The sequence below is a fragment of the Falco rusticolus genome, chromosome 9, assembly GCF_015220075.1.
Source record: "Falco rusticolus isolate bFalRus1 chromosome 9, bFalRus1.pri, whole genome shotgun sequence".
Lineage (NCBI taxonomy): Eukaryota > Metazoa > Chordata > Aves > Falconiformes > Falconidae > Falco > Falco rusticolus.
Genome location: NC_051195.1, coordinates 43,071,174 through 43,089,400, shown reverse-complemented (window position 1 = coordinate 43,089,400; position 18,227 = coordinate 43,071,174). Strand labels below are relative to the sequence as shown.

Here is an 18,227-nt window from a genome sequence, read left to right as displayed (position 1 = left end):
TAAGGTCTCCCAGATGAGGATTTTGGTACCAAAGCAGAACAGATGCTCATTGTCCCGTTCTTCTCCTCCAAAGGACTGATTTGCCTACTCTGCCAGTGCTAATGAAAGGCAAACTCTCCTACAAGTTTCTTCTACTGATTTTCCAGTATTCATAGGTGTAGGTTACAGGCATAGGCATGAAAATTTAAGTCAAGCCTTTCCTGACCAACAGACACAGCCAGGCAATACAAGGGAAACGTGGAGAAGGCTACAAGATGTCCTGGGAGGCTGGGCAAAGTTCACGTTTTTGAATATGACCAGGTTGGCATAAAAATACCTCTTCTTCTACTATATAAATCATTTCTTCTTAACTCTTAGCATATTCATTAATCGAATTGGAAGGGAGTTTGCAAGTCAAAGTCTTCGCCTATATGCATAAGTCATTCTCTGTGGAAGTCAGTGGAGCTAAGCCAGTTTACAGGGATAGGCGCCTCACCCTGTAACTCTGATTTCCTTGTCAGCATTTGTGGTATTTGCATGTAGCTAAACGAGTGAACACGATGAGTCAGTCACCTCCTAGTAGTCCTACTGTGGCGTGATATTGCCATCACTGCCTGCCTTTCCTGCACCCTGATAGAAATAGGTAAATTTGCAAAACACCAGCAGTAAAAGCGTGTATTTGCACCACTCCATAGGGTCCATTTCAATACTGATGAGCATGGCCAAGGGTCTGCCTGGGGAGAGCACGTCAAGCTCTTACGGCTGATTCTTCAGGTATCTATCATCAGGGAGACTCTGGTACTGCAATTGCTGCAAAATCCTCCCAGGAAACATCCACAAACCTCCCCACCCTCACTTCAATGATGCTTTCTTGTAAGAAAGTCCCCAGCGTGTTTTTCTCAGTGCAGAACAAATGAATTTTCCAAAGAGCAGATAAAATGGGAATGGCTCCATGAGCCCATGTGTGTAAGAAGTGTTACAGAGATATGATTCTGCTCTCTGCTGAACATCCATTTTTCTGAGCTTTCATTGCTGCCTGGGATTCTCATACTGGGCACGGATCTTTTTTAGCATCAAGCACAGTTTTCACTTCCAAGAAAGAATTCTCTATTTGCTGACCAAGAGGGTTCCAATATGCAATGAAAAAACAGACATCAAGTCTTTTCTTCAGTTTCGTGATTATTATTCAGGTCCTGTGCAGCACATAGACTAGTGACCACATTTTCTTTTTCAAGGTGATTTATGAATTTCACTTAATAGCTTTCCACAACATCCCTCTGAATAATTGCCATTATCCCAGCTCTGAGCTGTGGAGTGGAGGAAGATTATGTGCCATAGCCAAGGTCACGTGCAGTCACTGGTGGTCGGAGAACAAGAGCATGTGGTCCCTGTGCTGAGCTCAGACCACTTCCATTTCTCTTTGTGGTATGTTTTGTGCCCTCATTGCTGACACATGTTGCATAGTTTGGAGAACCGTGGTGGAAAGTACAGCTATTAAAAGCAAGCCAGTTTTGCTGCTATACATAACCTTCTTCTTATCCCACATAGTTTTGGAAGGTTAGCTTAAAATTATCAAAAGGTGCCACAATTTTAGATGCCTTGATGCTGTCTCTGGGACTAGATAAATTAATATTCCTGAAGCATCATCTTATGTGGGATGTGAAAAGCCAACAAGGGCTCATTTCCCTTCCATCTAGTGTCCTTTTTTTTTTTTTTTTTTTTTTATACCCGCTTTGAAGGGAGAGGGGAATAATTATCTCTTGCTTTTCGGGGCAGCTAGTAATGTTACAAACTATATGGCTGCTTCAAGCCTTCATGTTTTCCTTCCGACATATAGTTACAGGTTGTGTCCATGTCCACGCTCTCAGTCTTTTTTCTGCTTTTTTCTTTTTCAGCCTTTTATGGGGGACAACTACTGTGACTCCATCAACAACCGAGCCTTCTGCAACTATGATGGTGGGGACTGCTGTGCCTCAACAGTCAAGACCAAAAAGGTAGGGATGCCCCTTTCTCTTTTCACTGGGAATTCCTTGCTGAGTGCTCCTTTGCACCTGAATTATTTTTTTTTTTTTTTTTTTGGCTGGAATAAGAAAGGTCCAAGATCTCAGAAAGACCTTCAGTCCAGGCATCAGCTCACCATAGGCACCAAGTTCTTGTGGGTTCATTTTGAAGTTCTCTCTAGGTATACATGTGCATTTCTCATCATAACCCATCTTACACCTGTGCAAGGCAGGTTCTTAAATAAACTGGTCAGAGACATTTATTCATTCTTATTGTAAATAAACTCTGGCTTCTCTATAGGCAAAGGCTGGCTCCCTCCAAAACCCTGGGTCACGTTCATTAGCAAAGCTGCATCTACTGCTCAGGAGACCTTCACCCAGAAACACCGAGAAGGGTATATTTGCCCATCCTGATGCCCACCCTCAATGCTCAAAAGGGAAACTAAAGGTTAGGAGTCATTAGGAAAAGAACAGAGAGAAAAATGAAAGCTTCATTGTAGGTGTGTACTTTGATCTGTGAGTACCTGCATGCGTGTGTCAGTGGGACAGAGACCATAGGCATGGTTAGTGGCAGAGATTTATAAAAACATTATTTAACAGGAGGATGCTTGGGAAAATAAACCCCACTGTTTCTTATCACACAGCAATAAGGGGATGAAATGGTAATTATGTGGAAGCAGGATCCAAACAAATGAAAGAGGGTGCTTATTCACACAGTGTCTATTTGAATGATAGGATGCATTGCCACAAAGTGTTTTTAAGAACAAAAATATATTTGAAGTCCAAAAGAGAATAAACGTATCGGTGAAGGTTAGCTCTATCAGTGGCTATTAAACACTGTGATCTGGATGCAATTTGTGCCTCAGGAATATCTAAACCATTGACTGCTTGAGCCTGGGGAAGGATCCCTCCACACATCTCCCTGTTTTATGCTGCTTTAACACCCATTTCTGGCCACAGTTAGGGACAGTGACTGGAGCAACGGTTTGAAGCACTACATTTCATATGTTTCTAACCTGGATAGATTTTGAACTTGTTTCCCAAAGAAATGAAAGGAAATTTTAGCCTCTGACATGTGAGATTTTTACGTTGTCTTCAAGATTTGAGTGTAGATCTGAATGAAAATCCAGCTATGTTAAGTATTTGATGTATCTCAATAAATAACAACATTTGAGGGAGCTTGGGCTTAGCATATGACATCATCCATATCACCCATCTGAGGAAGAAGGTCCTTTCTACCGCAGCTGAGGTACCAGTCCAGTCCTTTCTAAGACAGTTTTGGCTGGAGGCTCTTTTCCTTGGTTCAGCCAAAGATCTCTTACCAGTACAGCACCGTAGGTTGCCTCTGGCCCATCTGGGAACACTGGCGAAGGGAAGTGGACAGGTCTCGGCAAGCGGAAAGAGTTTATTTCTCCATGGGGGGAAAGGTAGTTTTCCTAAATGTGCTTTTTTTGGGGCAAATTTCCCCCCATATTGCTGTGTTTCTTTGCCAGTGGCTCTGCAAGCCAATGTGCTGGGAGGGAAGCATGGGCAGGTGAGCTTCTGCTCCCCAAAGGTGGAGTAGGGCATGGGGAGCCCCTCCGGGGCTCTCTGCTGAAACAGCCACTGCAGAGACAAGCAGGGTGAGAGGCAGCAGCTTGTCTTCAGTGTCATCTTCAAGAAGAGATTGCCATCTCTGGCTGATTTTCCACCTCCTTGGGAGGAGCAGCCCAGGGGCAAGCACAGCTTGCTCACTGACCTCACAGGCCCACCAGCTGGGAGGGCAGAACTGGAAGTGCCCAGTAGCTCAGCATGGCATTGGTCTTTACAACAGCCTGCCTGGGAAATTCATCTTGCTGCCTCCAGGCTTGAGAGCAGAGGATGAAAAATCCCAAGAGGTGCCAGAGGAGTGGAAGTGAGGTGACTGGGAGGGGACTGACCCAAACCAGCCCCATCAAGACAGGAGCTAAGGGCAAAAAGCATTGCTGGGTTGGGGATGGGAAGGACAAGGGATGTGAGTGCCAAATGGAGGGGGAGAGGGAGAAGATTAAAGTTTGGGAGCAGAATTTATTGCTGGGCAGGGAGTTGAGACAGAGTGGGATCTGCACAGAGTTGTGAGCACTTACCAGCCAGGCGAGTCACGCTCAAAGTATCTGCCGCTTCGCTGCCACCCAGAAATGAAGTGACCACCCAAGAGGGGGAAAGCACTTTGTAGCCCAGTTGGTTACTGGTGTCTGTGCTAAAACTGCCTGATGCAAAGGGCAAGTGGTTCAGAGCCAGGCAGCTGGTCATGAGTCTGATGCACTTCCCCCGTGGAGAGGGAGATTTTATAGCTTTTTGGAAATAAGTCTGCTTCTACCGACTTCTCTGGGAGCTGTATCTTTGTGACTGGGGGAATTCGGTTTGCCCTGCTTTGTACTTTAGAAACACCCATCCTAGAGATCACGTAGTCTGAGGACTGACCTGTGTTGCCCATTGCTTCCTCGGCACACACTCAGCTTCCAAAAAGTTCTCCTCTCTCCCAAAACACCAACAACATCCCAGGAGCTGAACAAGGCACTCGGGAGGAGTGAGAAAACCACCTTCTCCTGGACCTTCCATGCCAAAAGCAAGAGGCTAAGTCCCAGTTTATTACATTTATAGGGTAAAGGGGGGAATAATAACCCAGCCGGCAGGGCTGCAGGGTCAAAGCCAAGGAGGCGGCAGGCACCACCTCTCTGCCTGCAAAGCGGCCGCCGACACCTACGGCAGCAGCCGTGGGGCCACAGGTCTCAGCTCTGCGAGTTATTTTCCCGTCTGAGGCCTTTGACTGAGACCAGATTTCAGGCAAGGCTGTTCAAATACAGCCCTCCCTTTGAAGAGGTTTATGAGTGGAGCGTTACAGGAGATATTCCAAAGGGAAAAACAATGAAAGGTGAGAGAAAAGGGAGCTGAATAAAAATACTCCGCATACCAAATCCTTCCAGCACAGTTTGCCACCTACTTAAAAAGGCACATTTTTAAAATACACATTGGGTGTAAAAGCCAAAAACCTGGAGGAGACACAGGGAGGGGTAAGTCCAGCTCTGTTAATTCCAATACCAGATGAGGATGTATTTTCATACGGTTGGAGAAAGAGCGAGACACATGAAAGAGACTGCTTTGCTCCTTTTCTTTCAGGGTTACATACTATGTGGCAGATGTGTCAGTCTTTTAAAGCCCCTGCAAGTTTGCCCATAAATGTCTAACATTTATGCAACACCTGTTTTTCTCCCAAAATGTCACAGGACATTTTACAAGCTTTAGATTTATCATCTTTTCACCATTGCAGCCACTGCTGAGGTGACACATGGTTCACATTTAACAGAACATAGCAACTCCTCACATTATTTTAGGAAAGGGCTGAAGATTAACATTGCATCATGTGAAGATTCAGGAGTTAACAGTCAAGTAAGAGCTGGCTTCAGGTCTTTAATGGCCATGAACTGTCAAGACAAGTTTTACTGCAATCCCACTACCCTCCCAAATGCACTTTCAGCTGCACGCAATGCTGTGAACCGGGCTGCGTGAAAGCAAAATTATTCAACCCATGTTCACTTTAATTCTGAGCCCTCTTACTTAATGTGAGATTTTGCACGCTTCTGTTTTGTTGCCCTGCAAATGCACAAGAGATTTCCATGCAGCGGTCACTTAGGCTGTGTTTTCCCTTTGCATTTGAGTATTAGCAGCAAATGACCTTGTGCATTTCTGCAGAGAGAGGGGAACAGAGCAGGGTGACTTATCTGACCAACCACTGACTAATCAGCGCTGCTGCTTAGATAGGAAATAATGAGTATTTGCCCTGCACTGTTCACAGTCAGGCTAGAGAGCTTAAAAGAAATCATTAAAGGCCTCTTTTGAATGCTACAAATGACAACGAATAAATTCAGTCATATTCTGGGCATAAATTTGAGGCAACTGCAGTCAGCAAGCGAGAAAAAGAGACATTCATCAGCTTAATTATTTGTTGTGCGCTAATTGATCAGCGTCCCCTGGCAGCGGGCAAGCAGCCAGGGCTGGCACAGGGTGCAGTGTCCCCCAGGGAAGCGGGGACGCACATCCTGTGGCGCCTGGCGGTGCAGCCCCAGGCAGGTGGGGAGCAGGGGGCGGCGGGGTTTACACGCGGGGCAGAGGATGGGGGGCCCTGTGTGTGACCCGGGAGCAGCTTTGAGAGACAGGAAGGCCATTGCCAGCCAACCTCCAAGGGAGGGAAAGCTTCTGTTGTGTGTCTGGAGGGGATAAAGTCTTCCGTGAAGGACAAAGCAAAATCCCATCTCCTTTTAATCTTCCTGCCCTCCTGACCCAGCACAGGTTGCCAGCTCCCTTCTGCCTGGCTGCTGTAGGAAGCTGCTTCTTGCTTTGTATCCTGCCGTAGATAAAAGAAGATACTTTTTTTAAAAAAAAAACATTAAATACGTGACACTTGCTAAAGTGAGAAAAATAAATAACCTGGGCTTAACTGGCTGCCTCGGGGCTGGCGGCTGCCTGCGAGGAACCCCTGGGGTGTGCGGCATGGCGGGGTGGGAGGCGATAGCTGTATCCCGAGTCGTTTCAGGAAATCTCTCCAGTCGCTGTTCTCCTTCACTTCTTTTCTCTTCCCCTTCCCTTTTCCAAGTTTTCCCTGGACAAGGCTGTCTAGAAAGGCCTTGCAGAAATCAGAAATGTCTCTCTTTAGGCTCTGCTTATGTACTTTGTTCAAGTCTCAGATCGCAGATTTGCTTAGTAGAAGATCCTTCAGTCTGGTCCCTGCAGATTTCACTACACAGAATGTGCCGTTTTAAAATTCCTCTAACTTAAACCATTTGAAAGGGCAAACTTTCATCTGTCTCTCCTCTCTGCTTTTCCCTTTTGTCGCATAAAGGGTAAACCTACAGCTCCCATGAGAAAAACCTGTCTCACTCAGTTATCACTCAGGTTTTCCCTTAACCACTTTGCCCCGTAGCACTTAGAAAAGAAAAAGAAGAATCGTCCTGCCCCTTCAGCCTCTTGACATTTCTGTCCGACACCTTGGAGAGGAAAACCAGCAAGTGCCTCAGCGGAAAACAAATGAGGACTTGCGGTAGATAGAGGACCGTGTGGGATTCATCCAAAGCTTTGCTTATCTAAGAGATAGGCAAGTTATCAAAAACTCTTCAGAGACTTTATGGCCGAGAATTCAAGGCCTAAAGAAAGGAGCTTTGAACTGAGGGACTGCTGCTGGCTCCAGCAGGGATTTCCAGAGACTGTCCCTGTCTCCCCAGAAAGGAGGGTCTGCTGCACTCCTACCCCTAAGACAACAGAAATAACTACTTCTTAGCATTTTGGAGAAATAAGTGCCTTCTCCCTGCTCTCTAACTGTGACGCAAACCTGTCTTGGGGCATCTCAGACCTTGCTCCGATGGCAGAACATGGGTTTGAGGCAGTGCGTGCAATTAGCAACCTAAGTGACCACCTCGGCTGAGGAAACTCGGCTTATCCGGAAGCATTGGTGTTCCTGCCATGCTGCTGCTCCCAACGACTTGAGTGTCCCCAGCTGGGTGTGTTTGTCAGCTCTATAATTAGCTGGTGAGATAGGATGAATGGTGGGTGACACGGAGGAAGGAAGGATACAATGCGGGGTGTTGCTTCATGCCCCTGGAAGCGGCTGAGTGCCGCTGCGTGCTCCAAGTGTGCTGGTTCGTCCAGGTGTGAGGGTGAACTTGCTCACCCATGAGCTGTTGGTCCCAGCACCGGTGGCTAGCTGTTTGCTGTGTGAGGAGCCTTTTCAGTCATGGTTGGTTGGGATGGGAACTTATTTTGGGGCTCAGAGCTTGGTTTCATAATTGTTTAGGGAGGCTTTTCAGGCAGTGATAAATTAGAAGCAGTGATGGTAGCAGCACGTCGTCTGTCCTGATAGAACGTTCTTGGCTTCAAGGGACATGGGGCTTCCCACAACATACAGCATTCCCAGGGGACGTGCTAGCAGAGGGTGTTTGCTTTGCTATCCGACCTCACTTCATTAGCAAGTGTTACAAAAACCAGCGAACAAACCTTCCCTGCTCCACCGCCAGCTATTTGGCCTCTGGGTGGTCTGGCTCCTATTAAATCTTTGGTGATTATTTAGACTAATTACATTCATGTTTGCACAATCAGTAGCACGAGGGTAGGAAGCACAGCTGATTGCTGAGCAACTGAGCTCCGTGTGGTTTGGCACATGGGCTCGCTGTCTCCGCTCAGCGGGCAGGCGGTGTTGTGGGGATCCGTGCAGGCAGGGCTTTCCCGGGGATCCCTGCTGGCTTTGGGCCATCCTTCTTCCACCAGATCTGGTGAGGCTGCTCCTGATTTACACCCGATGGAGAGAGAGAGGAGCGTCTGTTGGGTTCAGCTGAGCTACGTCTTGTTACACCACATTTGCTGGCTTTGGCGGGGGAAAGCCAGGTTTATGGCAGGGCAGTTAACAAAAATTCAAGCCTTTCAAACTCTATGTGCTGCATGGAGAGGAGGTTTCCTATGAGCTTCATCTTTGCCTTTCCCAGGCCCTCTGGAGCGGTGCCCTAGGTGTGAACCTGCATACCAGCGCCCAGAGTTAAAAGGGAGCTTGTTAATTTTGTTCTGTTATCTCAAAACAGCCCTGGTGGCCTAAATGCCGAAAACCACTGAGAAGACCCTTACAAGATGCATTTTTGTCCCACAAGGGCCTTGTCAGGGAACAAAATACTCCCCGGCATCTGAGCTGCAAGGGTCTCAGGAGGCGCGGGGCTGTGACACTCAGCACAGCCTGCCACGCTTATCTCAACACGCCGCGCTCGCCCGCAGAAGCTCTGTCTGCAGTGGGGCCTTCCTATTTCCAGTTAGGCCCATCTGGGAGATTTCGCAAACACTTCAGGGCTGAAATCTAACAACAGGCTGTTTCCCAACACTTTGCAGCCCTCCTCCCCTGCTTCCCCTACTGCCTCCAACCCAGGCCCTTCCCTGGGCCTGATTCTGCCTGTCCTGGTGCTGATGTGAGACAGCTTCAAGTGTGCTGAGTGGGAGGTACAGCCCAGTCAACCTGACACAGCCCATGTGAGGGGTGAGCTCCCACCCTTTGCAGAACTCTTTCCCATCCCTCCCTGTACCTGTCTGGGATTTCTCCTGTCAACATTCCCACCAGTTCCCTACAGGCTGGCCTTTCTTAGCAGGGATCTGTCTTGGGATGTCACCAGCCTCTTCAGATAGGTGCTGCATAATGAGGATTTGTGGCCTCTCACTCATTTCTTGACCTGGCTTCTGGTTCTGCATTGCTCTGTTGTACTGTTGTCTTTGTTCCCATAGTCAGGAGCATGGTGTCAAGGACAAACGCAGCCCTGTTTCCAAGTGGGAGTTTGGATTTTATCCAAGATCTCATCACCTGGCATGGGAGAGGATGCTTAGGGCTCCCATACCTTTGTGGAGAATGGAAGTATGGGTTCATAACGCTGTGCAGCATGGGTGGTGAGTTGGTTGAGGTGGAAGTGTCCCATATCTCCTGTGCATTATGCGCCCGATGCCCGTGCTAGCCTCCTGCCTAGCACAGAACCCTACACCTGCTGCAAATGCTCCTTTAGGTTCAGAGCAGTGTATGTCATGCAGTGCATGTTCCTGGGGTGACGAACATTGGTTAGGTTGTGTCTGTTTTCTCTTGAAGATAGACAGGTCTGTGGTCCAGCGTGGTTCAGGTGTGACCCACATTCCCCTCGGTGCTATCAGTCCATGCCATGGCTCTGTTCTGGATTGTCTCCAGGAGATGTGTGTGTGTGTGACGTGTGTGTAGGTGTACGGAGCTGTGTTCTTCAGTTGTGCCTTTTTCAACCTACTTTAGTTAGTCTGGGAAGACAATATCCTGCACTACATCAAAAGACCAAGCCAGGCTCTGAGCTTAATTTTTAGCTTTTTCTCCCTGCCCTCCTACATATTAGCCAGTCTTTCTACAAGGGAAGACAGATGTAGGTGAAACACAGAACTTGGTGAGTGGAAGGAAGAAAAGCCAATTCTTTAGTACTGGCTTTACAATGGGTATATCTGGAAATTTCAGGACAGGTCATATATTCTGTTAATTAGTTGGGCTTTCACAGACCGATTTAAAAAGAAAAAAAGCAGTTAATCTTGGAGTATGTATATCTGGGCTCCACACTTAAATGGGCTATCGTTCAAAAAAGGTTCAGCATTTATTACTTCTAGCACATCCAGCAGCTTTATTCATGGCTCTGCGCTCCAGAAGGCTACCACTGCATGCGCCCGAGGCAATAGGCGGTCCTTCTTCTAAGGAGTCTTATGGTTTCTGTGAGTTGGGTACTTGTGACAATCCTAGAAGATGCTGTTTGGGGACTAGATTCCCTAAATACCTGTGGAAGTCAGGTCCCTGGGGAATTCAGTTGTTGTAGGTGTTGTTTAAAGTGGAAACCCTGTATTACTGCTAAGCATTTGCAGAATTTTGTCTGGTCTAATGTGACTGTGAATGTGCTCATTACCCATAGAAATCTCTGCCTTTTCACATAATAGAAAACGCATCTCTGGAGCTCACTGCCATAAGAAAAAACAATTCATCTATCTGGACAATAGCACTGTAAAAATTGAATTGCATGAGAAAACTCTGTAAGGGACATAAAGTGAATAAGGCTAATCTGATCAGGAAGAAACCCTCTTACACTCAGGCTACCCACTGCTATGAAGTTCTGCTGAGCCATGAAACTGCTCTCGGGGCCATGGCTCTGTCCCAGGGAGGCTTCTGTTCTTCTGTCCATGACCACTCTTAGGAGACCAGAGGGTTTCTAGAGGACAACATGCAGCAAGACGTTTCTTTTCTAGTGGCCCCATCTCACCAGAAATTGGCCACAATATAGGAGCTCTCTGGTCTCTTACGTGCACATTTGGATCAGGTTGCTCCAGTGCTGAGCACACGCTTACAGTGACCTGTTAGAAAGCAAAGGGGAAAAGCGGGACTCAGAGAAATGGGAGGAGTGGGACTGAAGAAGGTAGATCACTGCAAGGCAGCCTCAGACTCGTGCCAGTTTGGGTTTCTAAGGCCACTGTTTCAGCACAGCCCCCGGAGTAGGTTAAGGGAACGTGAACTGGTAGTTTGGAGACACAGTTGTGCAGGGCTTCCACTCCTGGCTCTGGTGTTCCTGCCAGTGAAATGGCAGCATCGCTGGGATCTTCATGCCTGCGACACGTTTTGCTGTCCCACTTACATGGACAACAGCAGAGGCCAAGTGTAGTAAGATGTCACGGCTGTTTTCAGAAACGCCAGAGTTGGCTGTGTGGTTGTCCTGTGTTCAGCGCAAAACGTGCACCCACCTTCCCCGTGAGCCTGCCTCTCCCTTGAATGCAGGGGCCACTGCGTCGCCTTTGTTAGACTCTCACAGACAAACGCAGTGAATCCAGGCCAGGGAGAGGAAAGAGTCTGATCAAGACAAATGAAAGAATCAGGTTCCCAGGTCTCGCCTCCAACTAGTAGCTTCGTTGTATGACAGGGAGGATTTTTTAAGTCAAAATCATTGCCAAATGCAGATTGAACTGAATGGTTCAGGATAAAAAAATAAAAATAGGGGAAAACTCCAGACAAATGTTTTGTTTGAGCATTTTCTAAGTGAAATAAGTTTTTATTTCAAGACATAACTTTTGCTGTGAAATAGTCTTTTTCATTTGGATGTCTTGGAGAGAAAGGTCAAACCTGAGCTGTGGCAGATAACCTAAACCAAAATGTTTACTGCTACACTGAACAGAAAAAGACAATTTTTTTTCATGTCTCTTTTCTTTTTGCCTTTCCAGTATTTTAATTTAGTCATTAAACAATCCCTCCTCAGCCTCCTCTCCAAACCTCATTGTTTTCAGACTTCTCTATTTCCTATCTAAGAATATTCATAACACTGTGATATGAGACTGTCCTGCTCTGGCTGGCTTCTGTTGGATCAAGTGACCATTAAGCTCCTATTGTTTTCTGCAGTTTATAAACTTTAGTTTCCAATTATTTGATTTAATTTGTTTTTAACTTGTTGGACTTTCTCTTCTCTTTGCAACCTCCGCATTTGGACAACTGTAGATCCAGATTATTCACTGGTTGGTTATTTAGCTCGTAAGTGCCCCAGGGCATGGCTTGATGAAGAGTCATCACCTTATTCTACCTGGAGGGCCAGGTCTTCTGGGAAAGAAGGCAAAAGCAAGGGGAGGAGGCTCTCTAAATCCTGATTTGGTGATGAGCGTTGGCTATTTAATGCCTCTGTCAGCATGTCCCTGCCTTAGGCTCCCCAGTTGTGAAATGAAGATCCACACCCCTCAATCCCATCCTTATGTGCGTCAGGAGAAAGGCACGTTAGAGATGGACATGCAGGGACACGTATGGAAGGTCTAGGTGGAAATGACAGCTATGTGTTCACGCACAGTGCTTGGTCCACATTCCTAGATGTGCTGTTGATGATGCCTAGGGAACAGGCAGAGCCAGGCTTCATAGCCTGGAGAAACGTGTTCATGAAAGAGAGATCAAACGTGGCAGCAAAGCCAAGGGGAGCAGCTGGAGCGCACGCGTGCAGCCCTCTCAGGGAACATTTGAACAGGTTGTGGCACTGTCTTGGAAGTTGTGTAGAGGGGAATGAAGTCATTTGCTCTGTCTGTGCAGATGGGAGAAATTCTTGGGAATTCACTTCAGGGCAAGCGAGACAGTGTCCCACTGCCCCCCCCCTCCCCCTCCCCCCCCTTTTCTTTATGTAAACACTATGATGCAATAGTCCAAAAATCAACTTCCACTAGCCAGGCACTGCAGGCTATTGTTTCAGCTCCTTCCTACGCTTCTCCAGAGAGATCATGGACAGATGACGGATCATGCATGCAGTCTCTCACTTGCATACCTTTGCCATTCCTCAGTGCCCATTAGCTGCATCTCTTGACCTTAAACACCACAGGTATTTAGAGAAGTCTCTGCTGGACTGCAGCTTCACTGACTTGCTACATACTGCTTGGTTCAGTTCCTGACGAAATGAAGCCAAGAACATTTATAGTTAATACACCAATGGACATAGGCAGAGCAGCAGCACCCAAGCCATAGGGCCCTACTGCAGGATGATACCCTACAGAGGGGGCATTATGGCCCAGGGGTAGGGTTCACCGAAACCCCCAAGCTGGGGGTGGGTAGGACCCAGTAGCATTTGGTGATCATTTGAGTTGGTCATGTGAGATAAGGGTTTTGTAACTTTGCTGTCATGTAGTGTTTGCAGCCTTTGGGGTAAGGATAGCTTTTCAGAAGAGGCTGGCAGTGTAATGGGATGCCAGCATCTTGGTAAGTACCCCAAAAAGTCCCAGGGTTGCCTGAGAAGTACACGTCTCCCCAGCCAGCTGTGTTCATGTGCTTGATGTGAACTCAAAAGAGTATCTCCTGACCAGTAACTACATGAGTTGAACAGGTTCTTCTTTACACTTTTCACAGCCTTTCTTATGGACAGGTAGCTCACCTGAGTCCTTGGTGCACCACCAGCTCAACATTACAATAAATCACTGTAAAAACAGGACATAGATGAAAACTGCAGCTAATCTCTGACTATGTCACTACAGAGATCTTTTTGTTCTCCTGGATGCTGTAGGTGTGTTCCCTCCTTCATGTCTTTGTGTCTTTGGTTTCCTTCCCCAGGTTACTCCTTTCCCTATGTCCTGTGACCTACAAGGAGAGTGTGCTTGCCGGGACCCCAACGCCCAAGAGCACAATCAGAAAGACCTCCGTGGCTTCAGTCTTGGGTAATGCCAAGTGACGTGGAATGGAGGACCACACTGCTCAAGGCAGGCTAGGAGAGACACCACATCCCTTTTGGTATAGTTTTTAACATTTAGCTGCTCAACTGGATGGCATTTCTGCACCAGGGACCCTTAGAATTCAACCAGTCTGCCTTTAATTTTTGTCCAAGGAGAACTCAAAGTAGGGGTTTATGTATTAACTATATCTTAAATAGTGATGACGAGAAACAACCAACCAAGAGTCGAGAAGACTTTCATGTATCAAAACAGCATGTTATGCCCACCTAATTTGAACAGTTCATATCTAGATGCAAGGCGAGAAACAAGCTATTTATGTACACATATTTATAGAAATAAGTAGAGAAAGAGAGAAAGAGTGAGAGATTACATTCAACGCAAAAACACTTTCCCCTCCCCAGCACTCACAACTCAGATCGTTCACGGAAGAGGCTGTGCTCTTGGAGGACTCCAAGCTGAGCCTTTTCTGATGCTGAATGCCAAGGTATCGCATGCTCGGGGCACTGAGGTTGGGGGGGGATCTCCACAGGGCTGTGCCTCTTGGCAAGTGACTTGCCAGATGCCCAGCCAGCTCGAGACATGGGATGAGTCTGCTCCTCACAGGAACGCTACTTCCAGCCAGGGAGCTCAGCAGACTGAAGTGGCCTTTCTGTACAGCTCCTCCTTCTCCCCTTGCCCTCAAAAAGCCAACAAAAAGTCCCCTTGTAGCCTACATGCAAGCTGCAGGGCTGCTGGGATGTTTCTGTGTGGAGATGGGCAGGTGGTCCCATGGTGGAGCCAGGGAGTGGGGAGTCTAAGGACTGGCATCAAGGAATGTGGATGATTGCTTCTGAGGAGCAGAAAGGGTAACTTGCGCCTGCACTTGTCATTTGAGCATGTCTGCTGCTGCTACTCCTGCTGCTATGTCCCATACAACTAGTTTCCTTACCGTGTCAGGACAGGGTGAAAAACAACCCCATGCAACCAAACAGTCTGCCTTAAAGCTTACCTACAACCTGCCTTTCAAACCCTCTGGTCTCTTCCTCAGCATTGGGGCAAGAAAACAGGACACCAGCCAGCCAAAGGAATCTGCTTTCTCGTTTCCACCCAGCCAAGTGGTTCTCTGGACCTTCTCCACCCTCCTTTGACAGTGGTCTATATCTAACAGCCACTTCATGCTCCTGTTTTCTCAGGAGAGGGGAAGAGGAGGAGGAGGCACATGCTATGGGGAAAGGACTGCAGGAGACAGTATTAGAATTTTGGCTATATTTATCAGTATTAAGCTTCCAGGCCAGTGGGTCAGACACTTTTGATAGATCAGGAGCTTAGCTGCTTGTAATCTTCCAGAAGGAAGGGCATTAGCTGCAGCAGACCTCACAATTCTCTGTCATATAGCTCCATCCTCCTGTTTCAGCCCAGAGGGGAACATGTTGTACCAGACCCCTGGGGACTCATTTCATTGTAAGGTTCATCATGATGAGTCACTGAGATGCCCAGGACATCTACTGCTGCCACTGCTGCTACAGCCCATCCCACGGAAGTCCCAGAGAACTTTCCAGTGTGGCTTGGGCTTTCCTCCTGCTGCTTCAGGGTCCTGCTAGGAAGAACACACATTCAAGAGAGCATCCTTCCAAATGTTAAGTCTTTCTGTTCCTTGGGACTCTCCTGACATGTACAATCTACAGGTAAAGACAGGTTGGAAAGATTATTTTCCTACTTCTGCTTGATTGAACATATAGGCGCTGGAGCAAGGCAGAAGGGTAAGGAGAGGGGTCATTTAGGTCATGCAGACAAATGTAAAAGTGGGTAGGAGAACTAGAAATGGAAAACTGACAGAGCTGTAAGGCGCAAGGAGCCAGGCTCTTGTCACCCACTGTTGGGGTTGTTTCTGTTGGAATTAACCAGAGATGAATCTTGAAAACTAACATGTAGAGGCCTGGAGAGATGATTCTCATAAGAAGGTGAGGAGCTCTGTTTTATGAAGCTCCTAGTTATTCTTGGAGAAGTCCTGGCCATGGGAGCTGTGCAGATGGCTCTACCCCACCGGGCCGGGGTGGGGTGGGGTGGTGGGGATGCGTGTAGAGGACAGGGAGGCACAGTGGGATCAGGGCTCCTTCCATGGAGTCAGTAGAACGTCCTCCAGTGTAGAGACCAGTGGCAAAACTGGGCCTGGGCAAAACTTCTGCTTTTGCCCCTTGCCATCTAATTAATAATGGAAGTAAATAACTGTGAAAAGGTTGTTTCCTTCTGGTCCCTTCATCCTCCCCTTTTCTGTTGGCAGTTTGTTCATGTGCCAACCAGCCCATCAGAAGAGTCGACAACCTCAAAAGCCTTTCAGATTGCCAGCGCATCATGTCCTCGATGCCTGAGCTATTTTGGCATGACCTCCCTGCTCCACCCCACCTGGGTTTCACCCTCGCAGGGAGCCTCAGTTCAGGTCCTGTGTGCATCCTGATGGCAGCTCAGTTTGCAAGATCCCCTTCTCAGTTACGCAGCTCTGCATGGAGGAGATTTTTCATCTGCTTTTCCCACCTAGGACATTACCCAGGAGAGGCAGGTCTGTACAAGCATTATTGCCACTTGCTGCTGTGGGCTCCCAGGAGCTCAGAGCCCACTGAGCTCCTCTGCCTAGCCACCACCAGCCTCTGCTCGCCGAGTCCGAGTCCTTCTCGCCTCAAGGGTGACAGTGGCCTCTTGCCAGCCCAGCCTCACACCTCAGCTTCACTCCTGCAGTCCAGGGGTAATCCAGTTCCCTTTCCAACAGGCAGGCTTTCCATGCTGATTTTTTTTTTCTAGCTGCCATGCTGGCACTGTCCATCTCATCCAATGGAGCTGATGGAACCAAGAGCAGAAGAAGTTCTGTTCTGTGTTGTGTCAAATTCAATAGCTTTTTTTTGTTTCCATTGGGAAAAGATTGCATTGGGGCAAAGCTTTGCCCTCTGCATTTCAGGTGCTGTACCATGCACCTGGCGGATGCGCAGAGGGGAGCTGTGGGGCATGGACACCTGCTCAGCTGTTATTCCCCTGTGCTCCAACCCTGCGGCAAGGCCAGCTGGATGGCCTTGTAGCTTCTACCACTTTAAGGGCCTTGAATGTCCAGTGAAGTACCTAGGAAAGACTCTCCATGCCTGTGATGGCCATTGGGTGGGAGTGAGAGGGACATTATCCACCATCTCCACCCACCAAACTAGTGGTGTAGGACAACATCAAATAAGTTTGGGGGAACGGGAGAGGGTGCTTATGCTGATGAAATTTAGCTGCTCATGAAGTCCAGGTCACATCAGTGCCAAGATCTCTGTCACAGACAAGGAGCCAAGGCTGCACCCTACCTGGGCCACCAGCCAGCCTCTTGGCTATGGGTGGTGTCCACAGCCAGCAGGGGAGAAAGCTGGAGCAGAAAGCGGTGAACGGTGCATGGTGGGGTGGGAAACTCCTATCAGCTGCTACCCCTTTCCCTCCCCACCCTCTCACACAGGGGCTGAGCTGGTGTCCGCCTGCTTTTCTTGCATCTTCCACTGTCCCCCCCCTAGGCTGAGAAAGGAGGATGGCACCAGAGGACTCTTGGAGTCGGGTTCCAGCTACCTCCCTTCCGGTTTTGGTTTCACTTGGTTGTAACTGTCGGTTTGTTCTAGGTTTTACCTGTGTTCAAGAAAAAGAAAAAAAAAAGGAAAAAAAAAAAAGGAGAGAAAAAAAGAAAGCCCAATAGCCAACAAAAGTTTCTTGCTGCAACTGATTCAAGTGGGGAAAAAAATAACAAGTAAAGCTTTACAGAGAGGAAGAAAAGAGAAAAAAAAAAAAGAAAAAAAAAAAGAAAGGAGAAAAGAAAACCCGCATAATCCAAATTCAAGAAGAGCAAAGCCTATTTTTGTGTGTTCAAAAAGAAAACACTGATTCTGCCAGCTGAGTAGAGAGCTAGATACTTAATTGTAGATTTCCCTAGAAGTACCGTGAGGTTTTATAACATTGTCTGGTTTTGTTTTCCTTGTGCTTTGTGATAAGTCCAGGAACTAAGGCTAAGGTATTTTTTCCCCTGGCATACTGTTGTTTGTGGGGGGAGGGGGGGGTGGAGGTTTTTGGGTTTTTTTCCAGATTATTTTTTTAATTGTGTGTTTGTGCTTATTTTTACGTTATCCAACTGTACATACGCATTTAACCAGTATTTCACTGTGCTCTAATTACTGCACTCAGAAGCACTGCACAGTCTGAATCCCGAAGAGCTGCGAGACTGGGAGTGAGAGGGGGAAGGAGAAAGCTGCTACATGAGCAGACAGGTGATTCCCATCAGTGGGAAGTGGGGTGCCGACCATCCCCTTCCCACACTCCAGCCCATTATTTCCATTCAAGGCCAAGCTAGAAGACAGGAGGGTATAGGATTAAGCCAGCCGACGCTGGGATGCTCGAAGGGTTTTCAGAGCTGGTGATCTGGCTGTTGAACTTTTCTGGATGCCATGGAATTTCCCAGCCTTTGGGCAGTGGTTTGCCCTTGCCTGCCCAATCCCTGGATGCCCCAGTGAGAGTTAATGGGCAGGTTTGTAATCACTGGGAGAGGACCATATA

General features: G+C 47.7%; 1 protein-coding gene across 1 annotated transcript in view; it reads left to right on the top strand.

Moving 5' to 3' along the window:
* The window catches only part of PAPPA (pappalysin 1), a 181,553-nt gene extending 164,217 nt beyond the window's left edge, over nt 1-17,336 (top strand). Inside the window, exons 21-22 of the mRNA XM_037400862.1 lie at nt 1,875-1,973; nt 13,573-17,336. Of these exons, the coding sequence (XP_037256759.1) occupies nt 1,875-1,973; nt 13,573-13,680 (207 nt within the window). The 3' untranslated portion in view covers nt 13,681-17,336. The remainder of the gene's footprint in view (nt 1-1,874; nt 1,974-13,572) is intronic.
* Nucleotides 17,337-18,227: the final 891 nt, after the last annotated feature.